This window comes from Triticum dicoccoides, chromosome 4A (genome assembly GCF_002162155.2).
Source record: "Triticum dicoccoides isolate Atlit2015 ecotype Zavitan chromosome 4A, WEW_v2.0, whole genome shotgun sequence".
Classification (NCBI taxonomy): Eukaryota; Viridiplantae; Streptophyta; class Magnoliopsida; order Poales; family Poaceae; genus Triticum; species Triticum dicoccoides.
The window spans coordinates 135,164,291-135,190,175 of NC_041386.1; the positions used below are offsets into that span (position 1 = coordinate 135,164,291).

Consider the following 25,885-nt stretch of genomic DNA (forward strand, 5'->3'; position numbering starts at 1 on the left):
TGCTCCGAGGCCATATCTGCATATGCTAGGCTTGTCAAGTTTAACCTGAGTATTCTGCGTGTGCAAAACTGGCTTGCGCCCGTTGTAGATGGACGTAGAGCTTATCACACTCGATCATCACGTGGTGTCTGGGCACGACGAACTTTGGCAACGGTGCATACTTAGGGAGAACACTTTTATCTTGAAATTTAGTGAGCGATCATCTTATAATTCTACCGTCAATCAAAGCAAAATAAGATGCATAAAAGATAAACATCACATGCAATCAATATAAGTGATATGATATGGCCATCATCATCTTGTGCTTGTTATCTCCATCTCCGAAGCACCGTTATGATCACCATCGTCACCGACGCGACACCTTGATCTCCATCGTAGCATCGTTGTCGTCTCACCAACTATTGCTTCTACGACTATCGCTACCGCTTAGTGATAAATTAAAGCAATTACAGGGCGATTGCATTGGATACAATAAAGTGACAATCGTTCTTACCTACACATCAAAACCACAATGATAGTTCCTCAAGTTAGTGCTGTTTTAACCTTCTCAAGGACCGGGCGTAGCCACACTCGGTTCAACTAAAGTTGGAGAAACTGACACCCGCCAACCACGCGTGTGCAAAGCACGTCGGTAGAACCAATCTCGCGTAAGCGTACGCGTAATGTCGGTCTAGGCCGCTTCATCCAACAATACCGCCGAACCAAAGTATGACATGCTGGTAAGTAGTATGACTTGTATCGCCCACAACTCACTTGTGTTCTACTCGTGCATATAACATCAACGCATAAAACCTGGCTCGGATGCCACTGTTGGGTAACGTAGTAATTTCAAAAAAAAATCCTACGCACACGCAAGATCATGGTGATGCATAGCAACGAGAGGGGAGAGTGTGTCCATGTACCCTCGTAGACCGAAAGCGGAAGCGTTAGCACAACGCGGTTGATGTAGTCGTACGTCTTCACGATCCGACCGATCAAGTACCGAACGCACGGCACCTCCGAGTTCTGCACACGTTCAACTCGATGACGTCCCTCAAACTCTGACCCAGCCAAGCTTTGAGGGAGAGTTTCGTCAGCACGACGGCGTGGTGACGATGTTGATGTTCTACCGTCGCAGGGCTTCGCCTAAGCACCGCTATGATATTATCGAGGTGGACTATGGTGGAGAGGGGCACCGCACACGGCTAAAAGATCCAAGGGATCAATTGTTGTGTCTATGGGGTGCCCCTCTCCTCCGTATATAAAGGAGGGGAGGAGAGGGCCGGCCAAGGGGAGGAGGTGCGCCCAAGGGGGGAGTCCTACTCCCACCAGTAGGACTCCTCCTTTTCCTATTTGGAGAGGGAGAGGGAAGGAAGAGGAAGGAGGGAGGAAGGAAAGGGGGGGGGGCCCTCCCAATTCGGATTGGGCTTGGGGGGGTCCTCCCTTGCTCCTTTCCCCTCCTTTCCACTAAGGCCCATTAAGGCCCATATACCTCCCGGGGGGTTCCGATAACCTCCCGGTGCTCCGGTATTATCCCGATCTCACCCGGAACCATTACGGTATCCAAATATAGTCGTCCAATATATCAATTTTTACGTCTCAAACATTTCGAGACTCCTCGTCATGTCCATGATCACATCCGAGACTCCTAACTACCTTCGGTACATCAAAAACCATAAACTCATAATATAACCGTTATCGAACTTTAAGCGTGCGGACCCTACGGGTTCGAGAACTATGTAGACATGACCGAGACACGTCTCCGGTGAATAACCAATAGCGGAACATGGATGCTCATATTGGCTCCTACATATTCTACGAAGATCTTTATCGGTCAAACCGCATAACAACATATGTTGTTCCTTTTGTCAACGGTATGTTACTTGCCCGAGATTCGATCGTCGGTATCTCAATACCTAGTTCAATCTCGTTACCGGGAAGTCTCTTTACTCGTTCCGTAACACATCATCCCGCAACTAACTCATTAGTTGTAATGCTTGCAAGGCTTAAGTGATGTGTATTACCGAGTGGGCCCAGAGATACCTCTCCGACAATCGGAGTGACAAATCCTAATCTCGAAATATGCCAACCCAACAAATACCTTCGGAGACACCTGTAGAGCACCTTTATAATCACCTAGTTACATTGTGACGTTTGTTAGCACACAAAGTGTTCCTCCGGTAAACGGGAGTTGCATAATCTCATAGTCATAGGAACATGTATAAGTCATGAAGAAAGCAATAGCAACAAACTAAATGATCAAGTGCTAAGCTAACGGAATGGGTCAAGTCAATCACATCATTCTCCTAATGATGTGATCCCGTTAATCAAATGACAACTCTTTGTCTATGGCTAGGAAACATAACCATCTTTGATCAACGAGTTAGTCAAGTAGAGGCATACTAGTGACACTCTATTTGTCTATGTATTCACACATGTATCATGTTTACGGTTGATATAATTATAGCATGAATAATAAACATTTATCATGATATAAGGAAATAAATAATAACTTTATTATTGCCTCTAGGGCATATTTCCTTCACTATCACCCCAAATTGGAGTAAAATCGTTTAGTAGAGCTATTCACCCCCCCCCTCTCTAGTCCTTATACGTCGATCCCAACACACACATGCGCGTGCAGAGAGAGATAAGGAGAGAGGAATCCACCTAGGAAAATGATATGATGAGGTTGCTATTGAAGCTTCGAGGGTGCTCATAGCTGACAGGTGCAGCGGCGCGAGAAAATACCAGATCTGCAAACACCCTCTATTGTAAAAAAGGTGAAGTAACCATTGACATGCGGTTGTTGAACACGCATCAGTGATGACCATTCCTTCCCAGCTAAGCTGGAGTACAGCCAATCTTTGAGGGGGAAAGGTACTCCCCTATCAGTGAAGATGTATCATCTAGGTCATCAACTTGTGATCAATAACACCATTGGCCAAAACAACTCCCACCAGTGGTGATGATATCAGCTTTGACAAGGTGTGGGTGGTACTCGTCGGCGGTGTAACAAAAAAGGGCATTCGGTCATGTAGAATTGATGTGTGACATCACCCATCAGGAGAGAATCCCTTAGTTGTCCTCGAGTCATTTCTATTGATGGGTAGTTGTGCGTCGGCGATGAGGCACATCATTGATGAGAGCAAAGCTCATCTGTTTGTGGAGGCCCGTGAACAAAGGGTATTATTTTCCAGCAATGTGTTCTAGCCTCAAGTGCATATGATGCATGTTATCTAGTCCAAATAGGCACAAAAAGACTAGATGGGATCTATTTTTACACAAGATTTTTATGTTTGTATTGTCTATCCTTCATAATATGATTTGTCTTTTTGTTTCTTGAGTTGTGGATCGAATCAAAAATTGATAGTTTATGACATCATATCTTCGTCATCTACTCGAAGTTGGTTTGAAAACAATGATTTTAGGGACTATTCTGGTCTCGTGTGCATAAGATGATACCCCATGCGCTTGCAGCGGAAATTGGATGTCGCTATTTCTATGAGATTTTGTGGTATGAGCCTTTAGTATTCTAATTAGCAATATGGGCATTGAAATTAAATTACATATAATATATTATATTTGATTATTATATAGTTGTAACACATTTACTTAATATAAATAACATGGATGATGTATGTTAGGTCGGTCTTCACATGCATAGTGGCATGGTGAGTTGCCAAAGTTTCATGGCTAGAGAATTAAATCTAGTGATGCATGCATAATAACATGGTGAATTGCCATAGTTGCATGTCAAGATAATTGAGTTAGTGAGGATGAACTATTTAGGTATAAGGATTCTCATCTTGTCCATGAAACTGTTTCCTGAACCATTTCCACTTCTAACCCTAGCGAAGGAGATCTTGGGCGCGTCGCGCCGCCACACTGCCACTTCTCCTCCATTGGTAGGTTGCTGCCCCCTCCTGCCTTACTGGCCCTGCCGGTGTGGGCGTATGTGGAGGCCCCAATTTATGACATGTGATGTAGTTCCCTATTTTGTGAATTTAGATTTGCCTTCATCATCCATCTCTTCGATCCTTTCGGCGGTGATGTACAATAAAATCGTCTTCAGTGGCAGTGAAACATGCTCGGAGAATTATTCTTCCTTGGACCTTTACATCTCGACGATGTTGTTTGTGGTAGCGTCAATGGTTTGTGGGTGTAAATTCCTATCGTCCACTCCGGAGGTGAGACTATAGTTTTCAGGGTTTACCGGCATGGCGGTGACTTCCTTCGCAGTTGGGTCCTCCGGCCGCATCTCCGCATGTCGGTGTGCCCTCGGTGAGAACTACGAGATTTAATGAAGGTCGGGCACTCGAATACGTGGTTCTTTTGGTTGTGACGCTACTTCTCTATGACGATGATCCCATAGGAGTGGGGATCAACAATGTTAGATAGACCCCGGCGTTTGAGCGGTTGGATGGTGCGGCATTGGCCGCTTTGAGAGGGAGACGACGGTTGACCCTGAGGACTTCAATACGGTTTTAGTTCATTTAGCCTATTTATACCACTGATTTGGTCAATAGATCTACATGCTTTGCGGTAAAATGAAAAGAATTGCAAACATATCCCACTTCAGCTAATTTTACACGATATTTCTGAAAATGTGGGTGGAAGAGAGGAGAACCGCTCGCTTGTCGCTACTAAACTAGCCGCCTAGAGAAACCCACGACGAATCGTCGGGAACAGACCCCCCGCAAAAGCAAATCATATAGCGACGGTTCGACGATTAGCCTCCGAGAGAACCAAAAAATCAGCCGAAATAGCGACGTTTCGACATTAGCCGCCCAGGGACGACAAATCGATCGAAGTAGCACGCTCGTCGTGCACTGCATAGCCGCCAGGCGAGCAACCCGGGCCGTGCAGGTGTGGCACACCTCTGAGGCTCTGTGAGGGCTCCACCGAATTACCGAATTGGTGTCTGACATGTGGGTCCAAGCATCCGCACCAACAGTTACGCCTCCGCAACAACACGCAGGTCCAGGTGGGGCCAGTTTCCTTTCTCACCATAGACCAAACCCTGACGGCTGACGTGTCCCGGGACAACTACGTGCCCTTCTTCATTCTTGTCCCGCCGGTTCCATATAACCAGCGCCGCTCCTTTTCGGATCCCCCGCAGAAAAGTGGGTGAAAAAGAGCAACGGAGGAACAATCCAAGACCCTCTTCTCCGCCGCGCCTGCCACCCGCTGAGGCCCGCCTATCGGCCCAAATGGCCTCACCCCCTTCCCTGCCCCCGCCCTCGCCGCCGCCGCGGGCCGACGAGCCACGCAGCGGCGGGGGCAGGGCGCCGATCCCGCCCTACGTCAAGGCGGCGGCGGGGTCGCTCGGCGGCGTGATGGAGGCGTGCTGCCTGCAGCCCATCGACGTGGTCAAGACGAGGCTGCAGCTGGACCGCGCGGGGGCCTACCGCGGCATCGCGCACTGCGGCACCACCGTCGCGCGCGCCGAGGGCGTGCCGGCGCTCTGGAAGGGCCTCACGCCCTTCGCCACCCACCTCACGCTCAAGTACGCGCTCCGCCTCGGCTCCAATGCCATGCTGCAGTCCGCCTTCAAGGACCCCGTCACCGGCAAGGTCTCCGCGCAGGGCCGCCTCGCCTCCGGCTTCGGTGCCGGCGTCCTCGAGGCCCTCGTCATCGTTACCCCATTCGAGGTCAGATTGCACATCTCTCTTCCTCTTACTTCTTACTTCTTGTATATATGTATTCAAAAATAGGAGTATTTCTACGAGTTCCCAGATCGTTCGTGCTTGCTTTCCGTGAGTACGATGTGTTCGCATTTTGTATTCGCATATAATTTGGACAGCTCTAGACGATTCCTTGCTGGGATCTTAAAGTGTACTTTATTATCCATGTAAAAGTTGCATCGTTGGTGTATAAAAAAAGAGCGAAGACATAAACCAGATCCCCGCAGCTATTTAATCTTGTGTGTGCATGATGTTGATGCCTTTCTGACAACCTGTCCTTTGGGATTAAAACATGAAAGCTCTGTGATTTGCGGTCCAATTGTGGTCTGCTGGTAACATGCGCAAGGAAGTGATGAGGCATTTGTCTACCTACCCTGCCCTATTCAAATGCTGTCAAATAATAAGTTTGACCCAGAAGCACCTGGACCTCGTGTTAATGATGTCCGTGTTAGCATCCGGCTCCCCACTAGAATGCTATCAAGTGCATTTGACCGAGAATGCGGTGTAGTTGTGGTATCTTTAGTCTCAGCTGTTATTTTCTGATAGATGGAGCCCACCGGCCTTGATTTCATTCTGAAATCAGAGAAGGCTGTTCTTTTCTGATAGATGGAGCCCACCGGCCTTGATTTCATTCAGAAATCAGAGAAGTATCACATTCACACACACTCCACCCAGAACCAGCGCTGGATACAAACCACCCAGACCCTGCAAAGCTGAAAAACTACACCTACAAGCTAACTCAAAACAGCATTCAGGATTTCAGGTAGAAACAAAAGACAAAACGAGTTGTTGTTTACATCAAAAGCTAGACAGAAGATCCACAACAGGCACCAATGGACTCGAGGAAGTAAAGGGGACAACAACTACATTGTTAGTCTCATGCTGATAATATTCCAGCCATGGCAACGTCCATACAACTCCTGCACCACCATTGCCAGTCTATGGGATCCCTGCCACAACACCTTCGAAGAGCACCTTTCTGCAGGGGCGCCCAGCATGTTAAGAAATGACAAACATATAAAACTATATTGGTGGAATCTCCCGGCTCACACATTGAAAACATGATTTTATTCCTAGTTTTCCATAAGGCCCAGAAGATAGCAGCCACACCAATCATAAGAAATTTTCTGTCTCTTCCTGCAGAAACATTAAACCAACCGGAAAAAAGATCATTCAAATTCACAAGCTTATGTTTCACTCCCAGCACCACGCTAGCTACAATCCAAACATATTTAGTCTCAGTTGTAGCATTGTATTATCAGCAAGGACTAGAAAACTAGAATGATAAGGTGCTAGGATCAGAATTCAAACATTACCTAGTTTGGGACAAAAGGCGCAGCTTTTTTGGTATTGTAACAGGGAAGCGGAGCTTGATCTTATAACATGAGTGATGCATTGTGAATATTGGTTCTGAGGTTCCTCTCGTGTTTACGTGTAGAGTGCCTGCCTAATTATACTGCATGGAAGTATTAAGAAAATACTCTTAATTAGTACTCCCTCCGTCCCATAATATAAGAGCGTTTTTGACACTACACTAGTGTCAAAAATGCTCTTATATTATGGGACGGAGGGAGAGTGTAAAAAACGCTCTTATATTATGGGACGGAGGGAGTACTACAGTAGATGTTGCTTGAAGTTACAAAACTATGTGAAAATAGACTCCAACACTGTAACTGCATTGAAATGGATACTTAAACCGAAAACCACCATTGTATATTTTTTCAAATCACTTTTTTCATCTTTGACTGGAAGTACAGTGTTCTATAGTTGAATCATCAGTGCAATGAGGAAAACTGTGTTACACCAAGACAACCAAGCATTGCTTAACCTCCGTCCCAAAATATAAGACCTTTTTTCAGTTCAGTTTGAACAGAAAAAACGTCTTATATTCTGAAAGGTCTTATACTCCATAGTGGAATCTCTAAAAGGTCTTATATTTAGGAACGGAGGGAGTATTAATTTTGACTTCTGTTGCTGTACCTTCTCATATTCACAGGGAAAACTGAAATGTACATTCTGTCACTGTGATTATGTTTTTCAAGCTTATTTTGTTGAGGGAATTGCTGTAATGTTTCTATATGATGGATGCAGGTGGTAAAGATTAGATTGCAGCAACAAAAAGGACTAAGCACGGACCTGCTGAAATATAAAGGGCCCATACACTGTGCAAAGACAATTGTTCGTGAGGAAGGCATTTTTGGTCTGTGGTCTGGAGCATCACCAACTGTCATGCGCAACGGCACAAACCAAGCTGCGATGTTCACAGCCAAGAACACGATAGACATCCTTCTCTGGAAGAAGCATGAAGGGGACGGGAAGGTTCTCCAGCCATGGCAGTCCATGGTCTCCGGGTTCCTTGCAGGAACCGCAGGGCCGATCTGCACCGGGCCTTTCGACGTGGTGAAGACCAGGCTGATGGCCCAAGGGAGGACCGGCGACATCAAGTACAAGGGCATGTTCCACGCGATACGGACGATACACGCGGAAGAGGGCCTCCGGGCCCTGTGGAAGGGCCTGCTTCCCAGGCTGATGAGGATTCCACCTGGCCAGGCCATAATGTGGACAGTGGCTGATCAGGTGATGGGCCTCTATGAGCGAACATATCTGCAGTCGTCTCAGGTGTAACCCGCCGCCTGCTTTCGAAGCTGCTGCGCCGAATTGATTGGTTAGTCGGCGCCATTTTGGGTTGCCTGGAATCCTGGATATTCATTTGTTCATTGCTTGAGAGACTGGTATTGGTCGGAGCAATGAGCCCATGTACTTTAGTAGTCCACAAAATAATGATTAAACCCCCTTCCAATTTTGATAAGAATGATCGGATGATGACTGACTGTTATGGATAAGAATGCTCTGATGACTGACTGTTATGGATGTGAGCTTGAATACTAGCACCGATCTGCTTACTGGGCTGATGATGTTAATATCCAGGCCATGGGCCAGTTGTGAGATGCGATGATAAAGCCCATGACGGACGATGAGCAAACCTGGACTCTCCCTCCAGCGCATTATTTCGGCCCGATGGCTGTCGCTCTCTGCAGCCTGCATCTCCAACCCCTAAAAAAATGTAGTCTGCATCTCCATGATTGGCGATTGGCTTTTGGGAGCCATAACGCAGGCCACTGGCTTCAACTTTCACTCAATAGGCAGCTGGCTGTACAGTAGATTCAGCAACCTCAATCCAACTGTAGTTACCGCCGCATGGAGATGGAGTTTCCTTGGGACAGGGGGGGTCCCTGAGTGACCTCCAAATCCGAGGCAGAGAGATGCTGCCGCTGACGCAACGATCACCGGGCTTTTAGCATCGGGCTGTGCCCATCAGCTTGCGCACTAGCTGACCTGACCTGACCTGAGCTCAGGAGGCATCCAATTCCGGGGCCGTGACGCCCTTGCGATCCTTTTTTCACTCGCATTCTCTTGTGAAGGGATCCGGTTCTCCTTCTGTTGCTGCAGATCAAAGTCCCTGAGCCATTCAAGCCTGTCCTCGCCAGAAACCCTCGCTTGAAAAAAGCCCTGGTGCCTCTGCCGCGGATCGCCCCAAGTTGCTGCACGCTTTCTGCACCCGGTTGCTATCTCCCGGCAGCTCTGTTTTCATCCATGTATGCGCTGTGCCGTGCACGTTCTTATCTGTCTGCCCAACCATTACAAGGCCGCGTGTGTGTCTGGAGACTGTGTGCCCTCGAGACACCCAGCTGCAAGCAAATCGTCTCTGGCCAAGCGAGATCAGTGGTAGATGCATGAATCAGTCAGTGTGATATCTTTTCTCGATGGCCACACATGTTTCTTTCCCCTTATGTTTCTTATACTATTAAATTAAAGGGAATCTGCGGCGCCAGATTGGCTCCGACGAACCCTCGCCAGAGTGCACCGCACACAACATATATGGCGTGGTCACTTGGAGGCCACACAGGACGGAATCGACGAGCACAGACCAAGAAACAGGGGTTGCATTTTCCTGCCTCCCTAGATAGATGCCCAGATCAAATGCCCTGGTTTGGTTTCGTCTCAAACATGCAGCCTCCCTACTTTCTGAAACCACGGTGGATCCACATGCCATGCCAAATTTGGAACTTTTTCGCTTGTGCTCTGCCGGCTGATGATGCACTCATCATGCATGCATGCCAGTGGTGCGAGTGATTCATCCCATACTACGCAAAGCAATCTCTATCCATTCTCATCTCTGTGTGTGTCTCTATGTAAACTCGAATAATTGTCCCAAGGATATATGCATGCATACATACACAATCACATGGACCAAGGCCCCTGCTTTGATCTCTCTTTCCTTGAGAAAATGTATACATCTTTCTTTCTTTATCGGAAAAAAAGGGATTGCATACTTGGATATGGACCAAGGGAGAGTTTGTGTGGCGGGATCAGCTGCTAGTAAATGGGAAAAAGAGCGCCATTCCAACAACAAAAATGAGAAAAGAACATCGAGGAAGTGATCAGCAGTGAATTGACTGCTCGTCAAGCAACTGTTTTTCTTTTTTGTCTCAAAGTTCTACCGGCACTCTGAAAGTGGAAAGGAAAAGACGACCACAAAGTTTGCTTCCGTGTATGTCGCTAGGCTCTACGCTCAAAGCAGGATCAAATTGCATTGCCAGTTCGTCACCGGAAAAGAGCGACAGCGATGCTGCCTGTGCTGACAGGATTGTCGCCCGAGTCGATACTATCTTCCTTTGATTTTGCATGAAGATTCGTACAAAAAAATTATTTTCAGTATTTTCTTCTTCTTACATACTAGTATATCACTTGAGTGAGATTTGGTTAAGTCTCAGTCAACTGAGACCTAGCCACTCCCTAAGTTTTTTAAGCCAACGATTAGGCTGAGTTGACTTGTGTATTTTGAGGATGCAATATTCATTCCAGCTATCTAATCTATCTGTATTATATCACTCCGCTCAACTCGGCTTGGACACAAGTTCGATCCGAAAATTCTTACTACCCAGCAGCCTGCATTATGGGAAGCGCCCATACTTGGTCGGCTCAAAGTTGACCGGAATAATCATCATGCCCAACTGGTAGATGATGCTGTGATCAGCTAAACAGCCCTCGTCAACACTCCAACTGGACGTGCCTTCTCTAGATCTAGAGAAAAAAAAATCCATCTTCATCTGTCGTAGAAGTAACTGAAGACTAGACTCCCAGTGGCTGCTCTGCTCTGTTTTCCAGGTGCCTCAGGCTCAGGTCATGTTCGTTTTTCCGTTACAGTGTTGCTATACACACGACACTGGGTAGCCGATCTACGCACGATCGCACTGATCCGGCCGTGCATGCGTTGGACAAAGTGGAGGCCAGCGGTTAGATCACGCATCGTCCAACGTTCGGCTGCTATGTATCGGCTGCATAGTAGTTTCGTTTCCGTTAACAAGTGCGTGGGAGAGCGTGAGCAACGGATTCCTCGATCTTCCTTTCCCCTTTCCTCTCCGGAATTCAGTTGGTCAACTTGGAGTAGTTGCTGAAAGCAATTGCAAGTTGGAGGAATATACCGGCACATAAAAGATGTGCGAATTATGGGGATAGATGTACCACTACTACCCCGTGTGATCAAACTGACATGGCTGGTTTTATCTCTTCATTCACAGCCGCCAACCGGATATCATCTGTGAGTCTGTGCAAAACTAAGCAACCCCGTTCTACTCGTCAACATAACAAAAAACAACGGCCAGTTTTCTGAAACTGCTTTTATATCTCCACACAAGTGTGATGTGACAGTGACATGGACGATCCGAAAGGGGCCGACCTTCCCCTTTAATTTCCTTTTATGGTTTGTGGTTTCTAGAGAAAAGATTAAAGATTGGGCGCGTCGTGGTACGTCGTATGCCATGCTGCTGGGTTATCCGTCCCGAGCTACAAAAAATCTGTGCTCTGCTGATAGGCGCAGTAGGAACCGGATCCTCTAACACAGATAAGGAAAGTCACGGTGCTATAGTGCTGGTCTAGTGTAAAAAGAAGAAGAAAAGTTAGAGAAGGTTAGTAGATAGTTAGCAGCTTGTTTACTGTTGGTATTTACTGTAGATATAAATAATTTAAAATTAATTTTATTTCATCATCAACTTATTTATGCGTAATTACTATAAATATATACAATAGATCATCATTTTGCAAATTAATTTCAGTCATTTTAGCCTTAATCATATGAATAGAAAGAAGGGAAGTTAGGGTACTGTAGCTTCTCTAACTTCCCTTCTCGATGTTAGAGGATCCAGTTCCGGCGCGGTACTAGTAGCCGAACCTAAGGCCAACTCCACCGCGCGACCCCAAACGGACGTCCGTTTTGTCCTGTTTTTGTCCCTTTGGGTAGGGATTTGGGGTCGTGTCCGGGCTTGTCCTGGGATGCGGTGGCCGTGCGCCCACCGCGCGGACGCATCCTTTTACCCCATCCTATCCGCGTCTATTTAAAAAAAAAGGGACGTTTCAAATGCCAAGCCCCAGTTCACGACCCCAGTTCATCACGCCGGCAACACAGCCAGCGGCCGGCAACATAGCCAGCCTCCAAAATGAATAGTTGTCCTCGCCGGCAACACAGCCAGCGGCCGGCAACACAGCCGGCCTCCAAAGTGAATGTTTTTTCGCCGGCACACTGCCAGCGGCCCAGCGAGCGGGCGGCACCCATGCCAGCCTCCAAAAAGAACGGCCACGCCGATCGGACGACCTAGTTCAGGCCTTCGGCGTCGAGCATCTCCTTCTGCTTGGCCTCGAACCAGGCCCTCGTCTTGTCGCTCATCTTCGACAAGTCCACGCTCATGATCGCAAGGATCACCTCCTTCGCTTCATGCCACGAATCACCATGGTCGTAGTCAGCACGGTCGTCGGCCTCCTCATCGGGCACGTACTGGGCGCGGCCATCCTGACTTTGGGTCTCCTCGAGGTCGTAGGCACGGCCATGCCCACCCTGGAAGATCACGTCCTCCATGTACTGGTTGTAGAAGGGGTCGTGCACCGTCGGCGTTGAGGTTGGCATTCCGTCAAACAACACGCGGGGGGCCGGCATGGTGCCCGCAACGGTGCACGCGCCTGCTTTCTTTGCATCTCGACGGACGGCCGCCCGCCGCTGCTGGACCCAGGCGTGACGTTGAGGTTGATGACGGCCGCGGGGCGTGGTGTGGACGGCGCGAACAAGCCCACGTCCGGCGACGCCGAGAAACGGGTCTGGCCGTCGTGCCTGGGCGGAGGAAAGCCGGGCGACATGGGCGCGGCGCGCGACGTCGGCGACTGGCAGTGCGTAGGCCGGGCGACCGACGAGCCTGTGCTCGCGGGGCCGAGGGCCGCTGCATGGAACCCCGCCGGACGGCCCATGCCAAGCATGAGGATGGCGTGCGCTTTGTTGACGAGGTCCTCCTTCTCGTCAGCAGCGGCCTTGCGTCGCGCGGCCTCCAGCTCCTCGCGCTGGGCGGCGAACTTGGCCGCGGCGGCATTGATCTTGACGGCCGCTCTCCGTTCCCTCCTCTTCGCCGATTCCGCGTCCAATTTAGCGATCTTCTCCGGCGTGCACTCCGACCACGGCTTCCTTGGCGCCTTCTTCTTCACCTTTGCGGTCGGGTCGACGGCCAGGCCGCCGGAACTCGGCGGGGCGTCGACCATGGACGGGGGAGAGAGGGGGCGGCGGGAGGGACGTGGGAGGGTTTGGGGAAAATGGCGTCAAATGGGCGTGGGGGAGGGGGTTGGTTTCTCCCACCGACAGGCGGGCCAGGGAAGGACAAGCGCGCGCGTCCCGCCCGTTCGCGTGCTGTCCGTTTCACCCCAAAACCGGCGTAACTTTGGGCCGGGAATGGATCGAAAGCGGACACAAAACGGACAAAAGTCCGTTTGTGCCCGCGCACTTGGCCGTCTCGTTTGTCCGTTTTACTCCAAACGAACGAGGGCGGACATGATAGGATCGTACAATGGAGTTGGCCTAATTGCAGCAATAAGTTGACGTGACCCGGGAAGGAAAATTTACGGAGGCAAGTAGTAAAAGAAACTGGTGGTGGGACTGGGACGGATGGATGATGCACGAAGGCAGGCGAGCGGGACAGCGGCTTTGCGGCTGGCCGGTGCCGTGCATCTCACCCTGCAGTGCACTCGCAACTGGCAAAACAGCTTCGGTTTTCCTGGTTGGCCTAGGTCATTTTGGATCGCAGCGCATGCGTCACAGGCCGTCCCCGCCGCCGTTTCTTCAGGCTTCACGGGCCGTGCCTGCGCGGAGTGGATGGATGGATGTGGCAACTCGCACGCGCCGTTTATAAGGGATTGGATTGGATTGGATGCTAGTTGTTGCCGGTATGCGAGAGCTGGCTGTGGTAATCCGGCACGAAACCCTGTCAGCTGTGTCTGACCCGGCAGGCCAAGGTGTAGTCTACGTGGGTAGACAGACCATGCCTCCTGCCTCCTGCCTCCTGCCTGCTGGTCTTGAGACTTGAATGATGAGGGTCAATAATCATGTTTACTTTCTGGATGGAGTAGCTAGTACTGCTAGCTCGGAAGCACGTCTCTTGAGCGAAATCTTGCCACATTGGACAAGTATCAGACACGCCGAGCTGTCAGACGTGTTCTCAAGTCATCACGAAAACAGCAGTGCTCCCTCCCGTCAGCGAGCAATAGCTGTCCGTGCTTGAACAGTTTTGGGACGGGGTTCCTTCTTTGGTTAAATTGGATGGATTGTCGTGTGGCCTTACCGGCGGCGAGCGGAAGCAATCAGCGAGTGACAAAAGGAGAAAAGGCCATCATCCCTCGGTCCGTCCAAGAGCCGGCCCGGCCGGTAAAGCAATCCACAAGCGTTTTTCACGTAACACTGACGGGGACAGGTCACGCATCGTTATCAGAACACGGCAAGAAACAGGGGGTCCGAGGCCCCAAACACGGCACGAGAGACCTTGCTTTCGCCGCGGTGCCGCTCACGTGACGCCAACATGGCAGCATACACGGAGCAAAATACGGTGGCCGCGTGACGCGCCGGCTCGCCACGGTCCACGAACGCTGCGTGCGCCGTTGCGGCCGCACATGCCGTATCGGCATCGGCATCGGCACCCTCGCCCGCACCGGCGTCAAAACTGGCACGAAAACGACCGGGCGGTGATCCAGGAGGACGGCGGGCAGGCGGTTGGGCGCCGGCACGATCGCGCGGCACCGCCCCGGCGATTCCTCACCCTGGTCCTGGGCTGTCGGCTCCGGCCGCGTTCCCCCAACCCCACGTTTCCCTGCCCCCGCCGGTGCCTGGCCGTCCAGAGACACCCCGCCGCGGCGCGCTGCGCCGCCGACTGATCGACCTCGCGCTCTGTCACGCCGACGCCGTGGCCGGACGCGCGCGGCGCAACGAGTGCGCCCCCACACGCTAACGTCTTCTGGGCCAGGGTGTGTTTCCTGCCGCGCCGGTCGGCCGAGGCTGATCGGTCGGCACCTACGTGCGCGGCGGCGGACGTCCCGTCTCCTATGCTCTCGCGTCGTGCCGACTTGTGGGAGGGAAAGGTTTTGGATTGACTGTTTCCGCCGGGCGGTCGGTCGGTCGTGGAAAGGACTGGTCGTGCATGGATGGATGCATGCACTAGTCCCATGTATGCACCGTAGCAGTAGTCCGTATCTTTGGCATGGGGTTGGGTTAGTGCTGAGAACCTGGCTTTTGCGTCGTCATGGGCTAAGTTGCACATTCACGCGGATTGTTTAATGAGGAACAGCTCCACCTTCCCTGGATTAGCCAGATTAATTAAGCACCTGCTAGCGGCTCTGGTTTGTCCTGGGCTGGGATGGAGGGGAGGCAGCTCCTCCGGAAAGCGATCGATTCCGAAAAGTAATTTGACCAGGAAAGATGTACCACTACTGTATGACTTTGTGAGAGCCATCCTTCCCAATTTCCAGTTATCAGGTTGACAGTTGATTTGATTAACTGGTGATGGCATCTGGCTGTTGTCAGAATAGGTAGCGTACAAGCACAACACAAGGGGTCGAAGGAGGCGAAAAATGGAGCAGTGATATCTAATCTTCCTACGTTACAAGTTGTGCGGGCTGATTGAATCATGGCATTCATGTCTGATGCTTTTGCTGGGCGTCCTCACCACGCAGAAAAAAAGGAAGAAAGAATCATAGCAGCAGATCTTATCCTACGCGCGCATACGGGAGGCGAGTACGGGGAATTCAAGTTGATGGCATCAAGCACTAAACCCGCGGCACATATAAAAGTCAAGATGAGGAGCGAATGAATGCCTAGCATCTTAGAGCATCTCCACTTCGCCAAACAGCCCCCCACCCCCATCCCCAACCCTCCAAGGTGTTTATTTACTGTCGGCATCTAAAAACCGGTCCAGTCACGTTTCAGAAGCCCAATTTCATCGGTTAGAGCCAAATTTGACGCCCGCGGACACAGAACGAACCCGGCGCGCTGGCGGCACCCAGAGAAGCGCTTTTGGCGCGAAAGTCCGGCGGGCCCGCCAAGTCAGTGACCAGCCGCGTTTCGTCTTCCTCAGCGTCTCGTTTCCCACGGGGAATCAATGCCAAGGCTGCCGCCGGTCAGTTTTTCATTGATTCCCCACGGGCGGCGCAGTGAAGGCCCGGCGACGTGCCGTCCCCATCCCACCACGCGTACACACACGTCTACCGCCCCTCGGCGGCTATAAAAAGACACCCTCTCCTCGCCGGTGGACACACTCTCCTCCGCTCGTAGTCCCTCTATCGTCGCCGTCGCCCCATCCCGTCTCTCTCTCCCCCGACACCAGCCACCACGTCTACGTCCTTCGATGGGTGAGCGTTTCCCCGACGATGGTGCGGCGGCCAACGGCTTCGCCCGCCGCACCCTGCATGAGTAGGAGGCGCACCTCCAACGGGAGGCCAACTACCCGGCGCTGCCTGACATACGCACGCCAGGGCGTTGGAGGCTCAGCGCTGGAGGCATCTCAGACCCCCGCAGCCCGACGCCGACCACCCTGCCCACTTCCACGACGAGATCGAGCGCATCCGGGCCTCCCTGCCGGAGGAGGTGTGCGGCCGCCCGGAGTATGCCACCGACAACCACGCCAGCTGGGCGGCGTACTTCCAACGCCATCACAAGGAGCAACTCGCCTCCATCAACAACATGCCGGTGAGGGGGCGCCACAACGCCGACGGCCGCTGCCTGTGGTGGGGCGTCCCCGGGCGGACGCTGCACTTCGTCCACGAGGGCGGCAATCAACCGCCGCTCCAGTACCCGGCGGCCCCGACGCCTGTCCGCCGCCGGAGCGGCAGCGGCATTTGGCTGCCGCGGCGCATGGCGGGTGGGTCCTCCTCCTCCCACCCCCACTCGTCAAGATCGCCGGCGCTCACCAGCGTCAAGGCCGAGCCCGTGGAGATGCCGCTAGGGGGGCGCACCCCCGACGACACCCTCGTCATCAACGAGGTCGGTCGTGGCTCCTCTTCCTCCCGCCTCGTCAAGCCAAAGACGGAGCCGGGCTCGTCGCCGTGAAGAGCAAGCATGATGACTTGGCCGCCGCCGCCGACGAGGCCGCGCTCAAGTGGGCGCGAGAGGACTACGTCAAACTGAGGATGGAACGCTAGCGTCGTGCCCTTGAGGAGATCGCCGCTCGACGCCGCGGCCGCGAGGCGGGCGGCGTTATCATCCTTGAGGACAGTGACGACGACGCACCACCGCCGTCAACCAAACCTGTCCGCCAAGGCGACACAGGGCAGGGGTGCGGCAAGGATAGCGGTGGCGTGAAGAAGGAGGCCGACGACGGCGACGACTACATCGCCTTTAGCGCGTTCTTCGGCCTACAGGAGGGGCGGCGGAAGGCGGCGCAGTAGTTTTTAACTATGTTTTTAAATATTTATGTACAAATATTAATGAAATCGTCTCATATGTGTCGAATTTGACCGAATTTTGTCATGTTGGCCGATTTTGGCCGAGCTTATTTTTTTAGAAGACAATGACTGGATTGTGCCTAAAATATCGCCGGCGTGCTCTAGACGGCGGCGCGTGAGGGCTGAACGGCTGAAGATGCCCTTAGCCGCAGCGTCTGGATCCATGGATGGATAGATAGGTTGGATATATGTGCCCTGCCCCAGCCGTAATAACTAAGCTGTTATCTCGCCCGCACAGCCGGAAGAGATATGCACGGACTCGGGCCTCATGATCCGCACATGCCCTGGCCGGCCGGCGTCGTGCCAATGTGCACCCCCTCCACGTTGGAATAAACTTGATCGAAGCAGGGGTGTTGATTTCGTAGTATACTGTATAGTAACCTTGCGGTGTTTGCTTCTCAGATGGGGCGCATCAGTCGCGCATACAGATTATACAGAATCATTGTTCCCTTGGTATCATTGCTAATCACTCTACATCATTGGTCTGGAATCTCTCTCTGGGTTATGAGATGCCGCCTCCAAATGATTGCCAACTAGTCGTACGCAAACCACAATTACTAGTATTACTGTAGTATACTCGTGTCGAATTATGCAACGACGCAAGCCAGAATTAGCCCATGGCATCTACAGTAACCGTCAAGCTGCTGCCTGCCTCTTCGATATCGCACTGGTGGTGCTGCTAGTAGATGAGTGGGCGCGGGCCTCGCTTTGGGCGGGCTGTGTGGCTCGGCCGCGCGCGGCGCCAATGGAACGGACGGCGACCCGCCGGTTAGATGCCGCGACGCGACGCGATGGCCAGGAGCCACCGATCCCACACGAGTCGTATCCCAGCCCGAGGCCACAGCTTTTCGCCGGTGCGCTCTGCGTGTTTTCTTTATTTCTTTCCTCCGCGTAGCCATCCCTCCCCTCCCCTCCCCTCCTTGGCACCTCGGCCACTCGTGTCCTTCCATGTCACCACACCCTCGTGTGCTCCGGCGGCCATGTCAGCAGCGGAGATCGAGCTCCAGATGAGTGGGGTAGCGGGAGTGTGGCGTGCTCTGTTTTTGTGCTGCTCTCGTTTATCTATATCCATCCTCTCGCCAATGTATTTTTGGAGGCACGTCGGATATCACGGGAAATATTTTGGGGCCACACCCCGATTGGTCTCTTGGATGCGAGCGTCGTTACGTGTGGACGCCTGAGTCCGATACACCATATAGCGTGATGTGTATAGATAGACGTACTGTACCGGTGCTCAAGGACATGCAAGATTTTTCTTTTACAAGATCAAACACTACAGTAGCTTTTTTTGCGTGGATCGGCGTCACAATTGTTTGCTTCAAGTCGTGATAACTTAACAGGATGAAAAAAGGGAAACATATGGCAATGCGGTGCACCCTCGACTATTCCTGATTCGAAATCAAAGGTGCGTGCGTTAATGACACCCGTCCATCCATCCATCCATATATCCAAACGGAACCGTGATCCATCAAAGCGACCCAAATGGACGATCGCCCATGTGGCCTCAACGGGGCGGCACAGCCCCGAAGACGATAACAGCACAAGTTGCACACCGCTCGCTCTCCCACATCGTCGATCCATTTATTCCGTGATATTATATGCAACCCAGAAAGAAAGAAATATTCGGGCAGGGCAATTTAATATCCCATCCGCGCAACATGCGAATCGGGAGCAAATCGCTGCCAAAAGTAAACCCCCGATGCAGCGCCGGAAACCCCACACCTATATATACGCCACCCTCACGCTTGCCTTCTTCTTGCAACTCCTCACACCATCTCCCTTTATTCACTCCTCACCTCCGCACACACTCTGCTTCTCTCTGAGCTCCTCTACTCTGTTTCACTGCCCACTCGTCGTCTCCAGCGCGCGCATAAAAATGGAGGGGTGGACGCGCGGGAAATGCATCGGGAAGGGCGCGTTCGGCACCGTGCACTTGGCCGTCCACAGGGCCACCGGCCGCGCCTTCGCGGTCAAGTCGGTCCACGCCAAGGGCGCCGCGCCGGCTGCCGCGATGGCGTGCCTGGAGACCGAGATAAGGATCTTGAGGCGGCTGTCCTCGCCGTACGTCGTGGCGTACCTCGGTGACGACGCCACGGCTTCGTCTAGGAACCTGCACATGGAGCTCGTCTCGGGCGGGAGCGCGGCGGCGAGGGGCGCGGCCGGCCTTGGCGAGCGCGCGGCGCGGTGCGTCCTGCGGCGGGTCGCCGCCGCCCTGCACTACCTCCACGACGTCGCCGGGGTCGTGCACGGGGACGTGAAGGGGCGGAACGTGCTCGTCGGCGGCGACGGTGCCGAGTACGGCAGCTCCAAGCTCGCCGATTTCGGCGCGGCGAGGCTTGTTTCAGAGCCGGCGCCGCGAGGGCCCCGTGGCACGCCGGCGTGGATGGCGCCGGAGGTGGCCCGCGGCGGCGCGTCTACGCCGGCGTCCGACGTGTGGTCGCTCGGGTGCACGGCGGTGGAGCTGCTCACCGGGAAGCGGCCATGGTCGGAGATGGGCGGCGCCCTCGAGGTCGGCGAGCTGCTGCTCCACATCGGTTACGGCGTGAAGCGACCGGAGCTCCCCGCGTGCCTCTCCGACTCCTGCAGCGACTTCCTCGACAAGTGCCTCCGCCGCGACGCTGGCGAGCGGTGGAGCTGCGAGCAGCTGCTGCGCCACCCGTTCCTCTCCGCGGACCCCCACGACGCCGGCGAGCCGTCGCCGTCCCCGTCCCCGCGAGCGGTTCTTGACTGGGCGGCGTCGGACTCGGACTCCGACGCGTCGTCCGACTGCCATCCGGCGGCCGACATCGAGGACGAGGTGATCATGGCGAGCGCCAAGGGGAGGATTGCCGAATTGGCATCAGACAGGCCGCGCCCAGACTGGGTGCGCGAGCTGGAGGAAGGCCCCACCTGGGCGCCCGACACTTGGGCCCCACCGCCCAGTCTTGAGATGTCAACCGATGCAGTGCTACTGCCACTGGTACCATCGCCATCCGACGCTGCCACAGTCGCTGGCGCGGGAAATGGCGGCGCCGGTGGGCCCGCCGTCAGCCGTGACGGGGTCCTCGTGACCGGCGGGAGCGACGGCGGCTCCTGCCGTGTCCGCGGCCGTTGCTGGTGCGATGATCGCCGTGGGTACCATAAATGTGGGTCTGGGATTGATCGGCCTCCTTGTTGGCCGCCGTTGGCCGTTGCGTCCGTGCTGGTGTCATGTATTCTATCGCATTTGATTCAATCAATGATTTTGTTTCAGCAAGCAGACGGTGAATTGATACTATTTTTTGTTACAGTTTCTGGTTCTGTTTTTTTTACAGCGCAGTTTCTGGTTCTTGTTTCTTTGGTGGTTTTGACTTTTGACTTCTGATGTTGCTGCTAGTTGGGTGAGCGACTCGGCCAGACACTAGTTGGTCAGCAGCGTGTGTGGTGTGTTTGCTCCCTTTTTTTCGAAACGGAGGCGTAAGATTTGTCTCATCTATTAGGTTATTAGGTAAGGAAAGAATAGAGTTTAGAGTTTTATAAAACACCCCACGCAAGCGGCATGAAAATTACTAGCACAAAATTATAAGCCCAAGTTTCTTTGCGCCGGCAGTAACCCATAATTTTGCTTCTTCAAGAATAGATCTAAGGAGAACAGGCGGTGGAGAATTTTTTTCTTTTTGACGAAACACTCTAGCATTCCGCTCGTTTCAAATCGTCCATGTGATCAGCATGGTGAGGGAGGTCATGGCATGCCAGTTTGGGTTTCGGTTATCGGTTATCGGTTCGTTTGTCCCACCACTCTTTGACGGATTCATCAAGATGCCACTCAGAGGTGTTGACGTGAGGTAGCCCAAGCTTCTCGATGATAGATCTCCACAGCCTAAGCGTGTGCCGACACTTGAAGAAGAGATGAGGCCCTGTTTCTTATTCTCTCTTGCATAGTTGGCAAAGGCCACAGTTTGCCAAACCGCGCCTTTTCAACTTATCGGCGGTCCAAATACGGTCTTGTAAAGCTAACCAAACGAATAATTTAACCTTGGGGGAGGGGAGGGGGGACGGGGGGTGGTCATCCGCATGCTTCCAAATGATATCATCTTCGGCTTGCCCATCAAGATGGAAGTCATGTACAAGCATCCAAAGAGTGAAGAATTCGCGAATGTGGCCAACGGTGTTTGGATTGATTTTGAGAATCCAAGCATTTTCTTTGAGAGCCTCCCGCACCTTTCAATTTTTTTCTCCTTGAGGCCTCGAATATTAACAGTGCAATATCCTTGGACCTCCGCCCGAGAAGCCAAGGAGAGCTCCAGAACGGCGTCTTAGCGCTGTCACCAACAGTGATAGTTGTAGAGGCGTAGAAAAACTCAAAGTCGTCGTCAGTGTAAGGGTTACCAAGACTCACCCAAAGCTTGTTGGACGCCTTCCATTCGTACCATAGCCACCGAAGTCGTAAAGCACGAGTAAACTTGTCGGTGTTGAGTACCCAAGACCCCCATTGCCCCCCTTCTTCTTTGAAGATGCCATACTTTGCCTTGCCGCGGAGCCAGTCAGTCTGCGGGTGCAATGCGAACCCGTCGCTTGGCTTCAAATGTTGTCAAACTACTCCAAGTTGCCAAGCGCTCAACTACTCCAGACGGGAACCGGAGAACAGATATAACATTTCCTGCACACCAACAGGATTACGGGGTTCATAATTTGAGAGGATTCAGTAAGAAAACCAAGCATTCGGTAAGAAATTTCGATAGAGTAGCAGCATTCTATTGCTGTTGCAGAAACAGATGTGCATCGCGTCGCCGGCAACAAGTGTCACGCGGATCCCGCTGGACCTGTACTGAATGTGTAAGCGTCAGGATCCCGGGATGGGATTCGCACGTCCGTAGCCCACCCGCCACAAGCACGAGGCCGATTTACCAACACGACGGCCATCATCATTAGCAATTCACCATGCTCGGGAGCAGTACTCTACGACGTGCTAGTGGCAACGTACACGAGGATCCTGGCGGACAGCACGTCCCGGCAACCACAACCAGCACGCATGATACGCGAGTTAAAGAAGAAGGATCCCGCATCATGTTCCTGGTGCAAATCATGTACTAGTATGCTGCTCATAAATTCGCGCGCGGTGTGCCGATGGAACAATCAATGTGCAGACAGCCAGCCAGCGACAGATCCGTGTGTACAATCGTGGTACTCCTGCTGGTGTTGTGTTGCTGCCGCGTATCGCTCCTTGTAGTAGTAGTACGTGCGTGCTTCGCATCGCGTGTTACTGCGGCTGATCAAACAGAACAGTGGTGGTGCACGTACACCCCCGTCTGTGCGATGAGAAAGGCTTGGATGCACGATCGTTCGCTGTACCGCCGTTACGTACGGCAGCTAGTATTCAATGCTGCGGTTTATATAGGAACTACTGAGTTGCCATGCCCTGTGCACCAACCAACCATACTGTCATACTAATGCAGCGACTACCAGGTATACAGCTGTACCACGAGACTACGAGAGTATATATCATCTTAGAACAACTTTAGCGACCCAATGGCCACAGTAATCGCAAAGTATCAATTTTGAGCTAAAATGGCACTCGGTAGAGTTGTCATCTTGATCGCTGTAATTTATGAAATGGCCTTCATATTGAGCCCACCGAGCCTTCGTATTTGGAGGTTGAGAGCGTTAGTTTGGAAAGCGCTTCATCCACCAACAGCTCACGAGGCATGAAAGTACCATCTCCCTCCTCAGCCTCCCGCGCGGCTCATCTCCACTCTCTCTCCTAAAGCCATTGACGGCTAGACTGTCATGTCAACGGAAGTGTGACAATTAATTGCAACCGCCGCGTGCAACTGCCCGTAGCCTCTTCCACCATATTTTCTCGGCACCCGTAACGTCCCGTCGCCGGTGGCTATAAAAAGGTCATCGCCATGACCGAATAGCTCACAACCCCCACTTTCAACACCGCTACTTGTAGCCACTTTCTACCTCCTTGTTGCCATGTTGCTTCCCCTGCGGTCGGACTGGGTGCTGCTCTTGGAGAAGGATCGGGTGATGGATGAGGGAGCAAGCAGAGGAGGAGGCCTTCCTCAACGCTGAGGGGGAGGGGGGGTCGCCATTGTACGCTGGAAGTCGTACACGAGGATCCTACCCTCCATGAGTGCCCGGATTGGAATATCATAACACACTTCTTTTGTTTGAACGAAAAAAGAAGTGTTTCACCCTTCTCCCACTTAGGGAGAAGGCCAAGGAAGGAGAAGTAGGGGGGCTCTCACCCCCTCCCTTCCAGTGGCGCCAGAACACCGCCGGAGGAACCGTCATTATTTTCAATGACTTCACCAACGTCTCCACCATCATCTTCATTCTTAGTACAAGGGCTTCTCCATCCATAAATGGTAAATATTGATGTGTTGTGCCATGAATTATTTCCCCATGATTTATCGCATATTTTATGTCTTTGTTTGAGTAGTGATTTGTTCCATGGCATTGATGAAATAGTATAATGATTGGTTGAATATTGGTTTCTATGCCATTTTATTTGTCTTGTATACGAGTGGCTGTGCATACATGCTAAGAAAACAACTAAAAGTGTATGTAGGCTCATCGTAGCAACATGCCGACTTAGGCTCCTCCTTAGAACACAACACTTGTTGAGGGATTATTCCCAAGATAAGCAACCATGAATACATAAACTAGCCAATTTGCCAGGAACACTTGTTCGCATAATCCCATTGAATCCTGCTACATTCATCATAACCACCACGCACTCAAAACTCTTTCGTCCTTGTGATTTTTTATTGCCGGACACTAACATTTTATTTTTATTTTGTAAAGTACTATAGTCACCTCTTTGGAAATCCTTCTTGCTAAGTACCTTAATTAGTTTCCACACCTCAGTCCTATCCTAGTTGTAGAGAGTCTAGGCATATTAGATGTGAAGTGCATAGATAGTTGCGTAAGTGGCATACGGGACATGAGAGATTAGGAAACCTACCTTTAGCTCTCTTTGGTTCAGACACCCCATATACTTCCAGATCCTCCTTGGAAAGTGCTACAATAACACCCTGCACTTGGAGACTATCAAGTTCTTTTTTGGAGTCGTTGCCGGGAGCATAGCGCTAGGTTGAATTTTCTGGTTTGCACTTGTTTGCTTTGCTACCAAGTAATATTACCCTATGATTATATATAAAAAACGAAAAAATGTATTTCCGTGATGACTTTCTCTCTAGCTTTGTGAATGATACTTCTGATGTTTCTGCTGCTGCTACTAATGCTTTTGATGAAGGAAGTACCTCTCTTGAATGTTAAAGAGCAATGACATCATAGGAGGGAGAATGGATTAGCTACCCATGCATATCTCCAAATGAATATGATAATAACTCTCTTGAACTTACTACTGCTAATAATAGTGATGAAACACAAAGTTTATTGGATGAAATTTCTTTTTTGAGAACTACGATGAACATTGGAATGAATGTCATGTGCGCCTATGGATGAATTACTTGAAGATGATTATGCTACTGTTATGGATGATGGAATTATAAATAATTGTTTTGCTCTCACTTATGGAAGCCCTATGATTGTTTTGAAAACTCTTAACTATATTTTAGGGGAGAAATTTTAGTGTATTAAATACTATGTTCATGGCTTGAAATTTGCGTGTGTGCTCATGATGATGCTAATGAAACCTATACAATTAAGTTTGTTGCTGCTTCTTGCAGTAATTATAATAGAGGAAGAAATAAGTGCCCTCTCAATGTCTTCCAGAAACTAAAATTGCAAGAAACTGCTTTTATCATGCATTGCCATTTGCTCTTTGTGAATGACTTGTTTTTTGTATGCAGTGCCAATGCATAGGAAAAGAGTTAGACTTCGTTTTCATATCCTCCATCATATTTTGTAATATCCGCTTATATTGAATAAACTAAAAAGAAAGTGAAGAATGGAATAAAATAAACTTTTTTTAAAAAAAGAAGTGATTGAGAAACGGTGATCATTGATAAAATGGGGTCGACCTTGAACTTTTGTTCATGCCCATGAAAACAATGTGAATATTTTGTCATGGAAGCTTCTTAATAAAAATAATTACCCCCAGTATCACCACTCTATTATAAAAATAAAGTGCCAAGAATTAGAATATCACAAGAAGGTTGCTTGTTGATTGTTAAGTTTATTGTATTCAACGGTGTCGGCGTTCTAGGAACGGGGGTCCCCAGACTTGCCTGCCCGCGGCCCACGGCATGGCTAAGCCATCAGGTCGTACGACCCATCTTCATCAACAAGGCATCCAAGACCCTCGTGAGAATTCAAGCCTCGCGAGGCAAACGATGCAAGACCTCCTCTAGAGTAGCCTAGCCAGGCAGGCTCACGAGTAGCGGAGATATCAAGGCGGGGCAAACCTCACAAGGCCCTCGTGACGTGAGCCATGACGCACGATACCAGGCGGGTGCCAGGCGGGCGTCAGCGCGCGAAGTGTCATT

General features: G+C 51.3%; 2 protein-coding genes across 2 annotated transcripts; both read left to right on the forward strand.

The window, feature by feature from the left end:
• Window positions 1-5,105: 5,105 nt before the first annotated feature.
• LOC119285402 (mitochondrial succinate-fumarate transporter 1-like) lies at window positions 5,106-8,533 on the forward strand. The gene is made up of 2 exons (XM_037564672.1): window positions 5,106-5,633; window positions 7,758-8,533. The coding sequence occupies exons 1-2, from the start codon at window positions 5,193-5,195 to the stop codon at window positions 8,289-8,291; spliced, it is 975 nt and encodes a 324-aa protein (XP_037420569.1). The 5' UTR covers window positions 5,106-5,192; the 3' UTR covers window positions 8,292-8,533.
• Window positions 8,534-19,167: 10,634 nt separating this feature from the next.
• LOC119283454 (mitogen-activated protein kinase kinase kinase 18-like) lies at window positions 19,168-20,811 on the forward strand. Its single transcript, XM_037563002.1, has one exon. The coding sequence runs from the start codon at window positions 19,168-19,170 to the stop codon at window positions 20,809-20,811; it is 1,644 nt and encodes a 547-aa protein (XP_037418899.1).
• The last annotated feature ends 5,074 nt before the right edge of the window (window positions 20,812-25,885 follow it).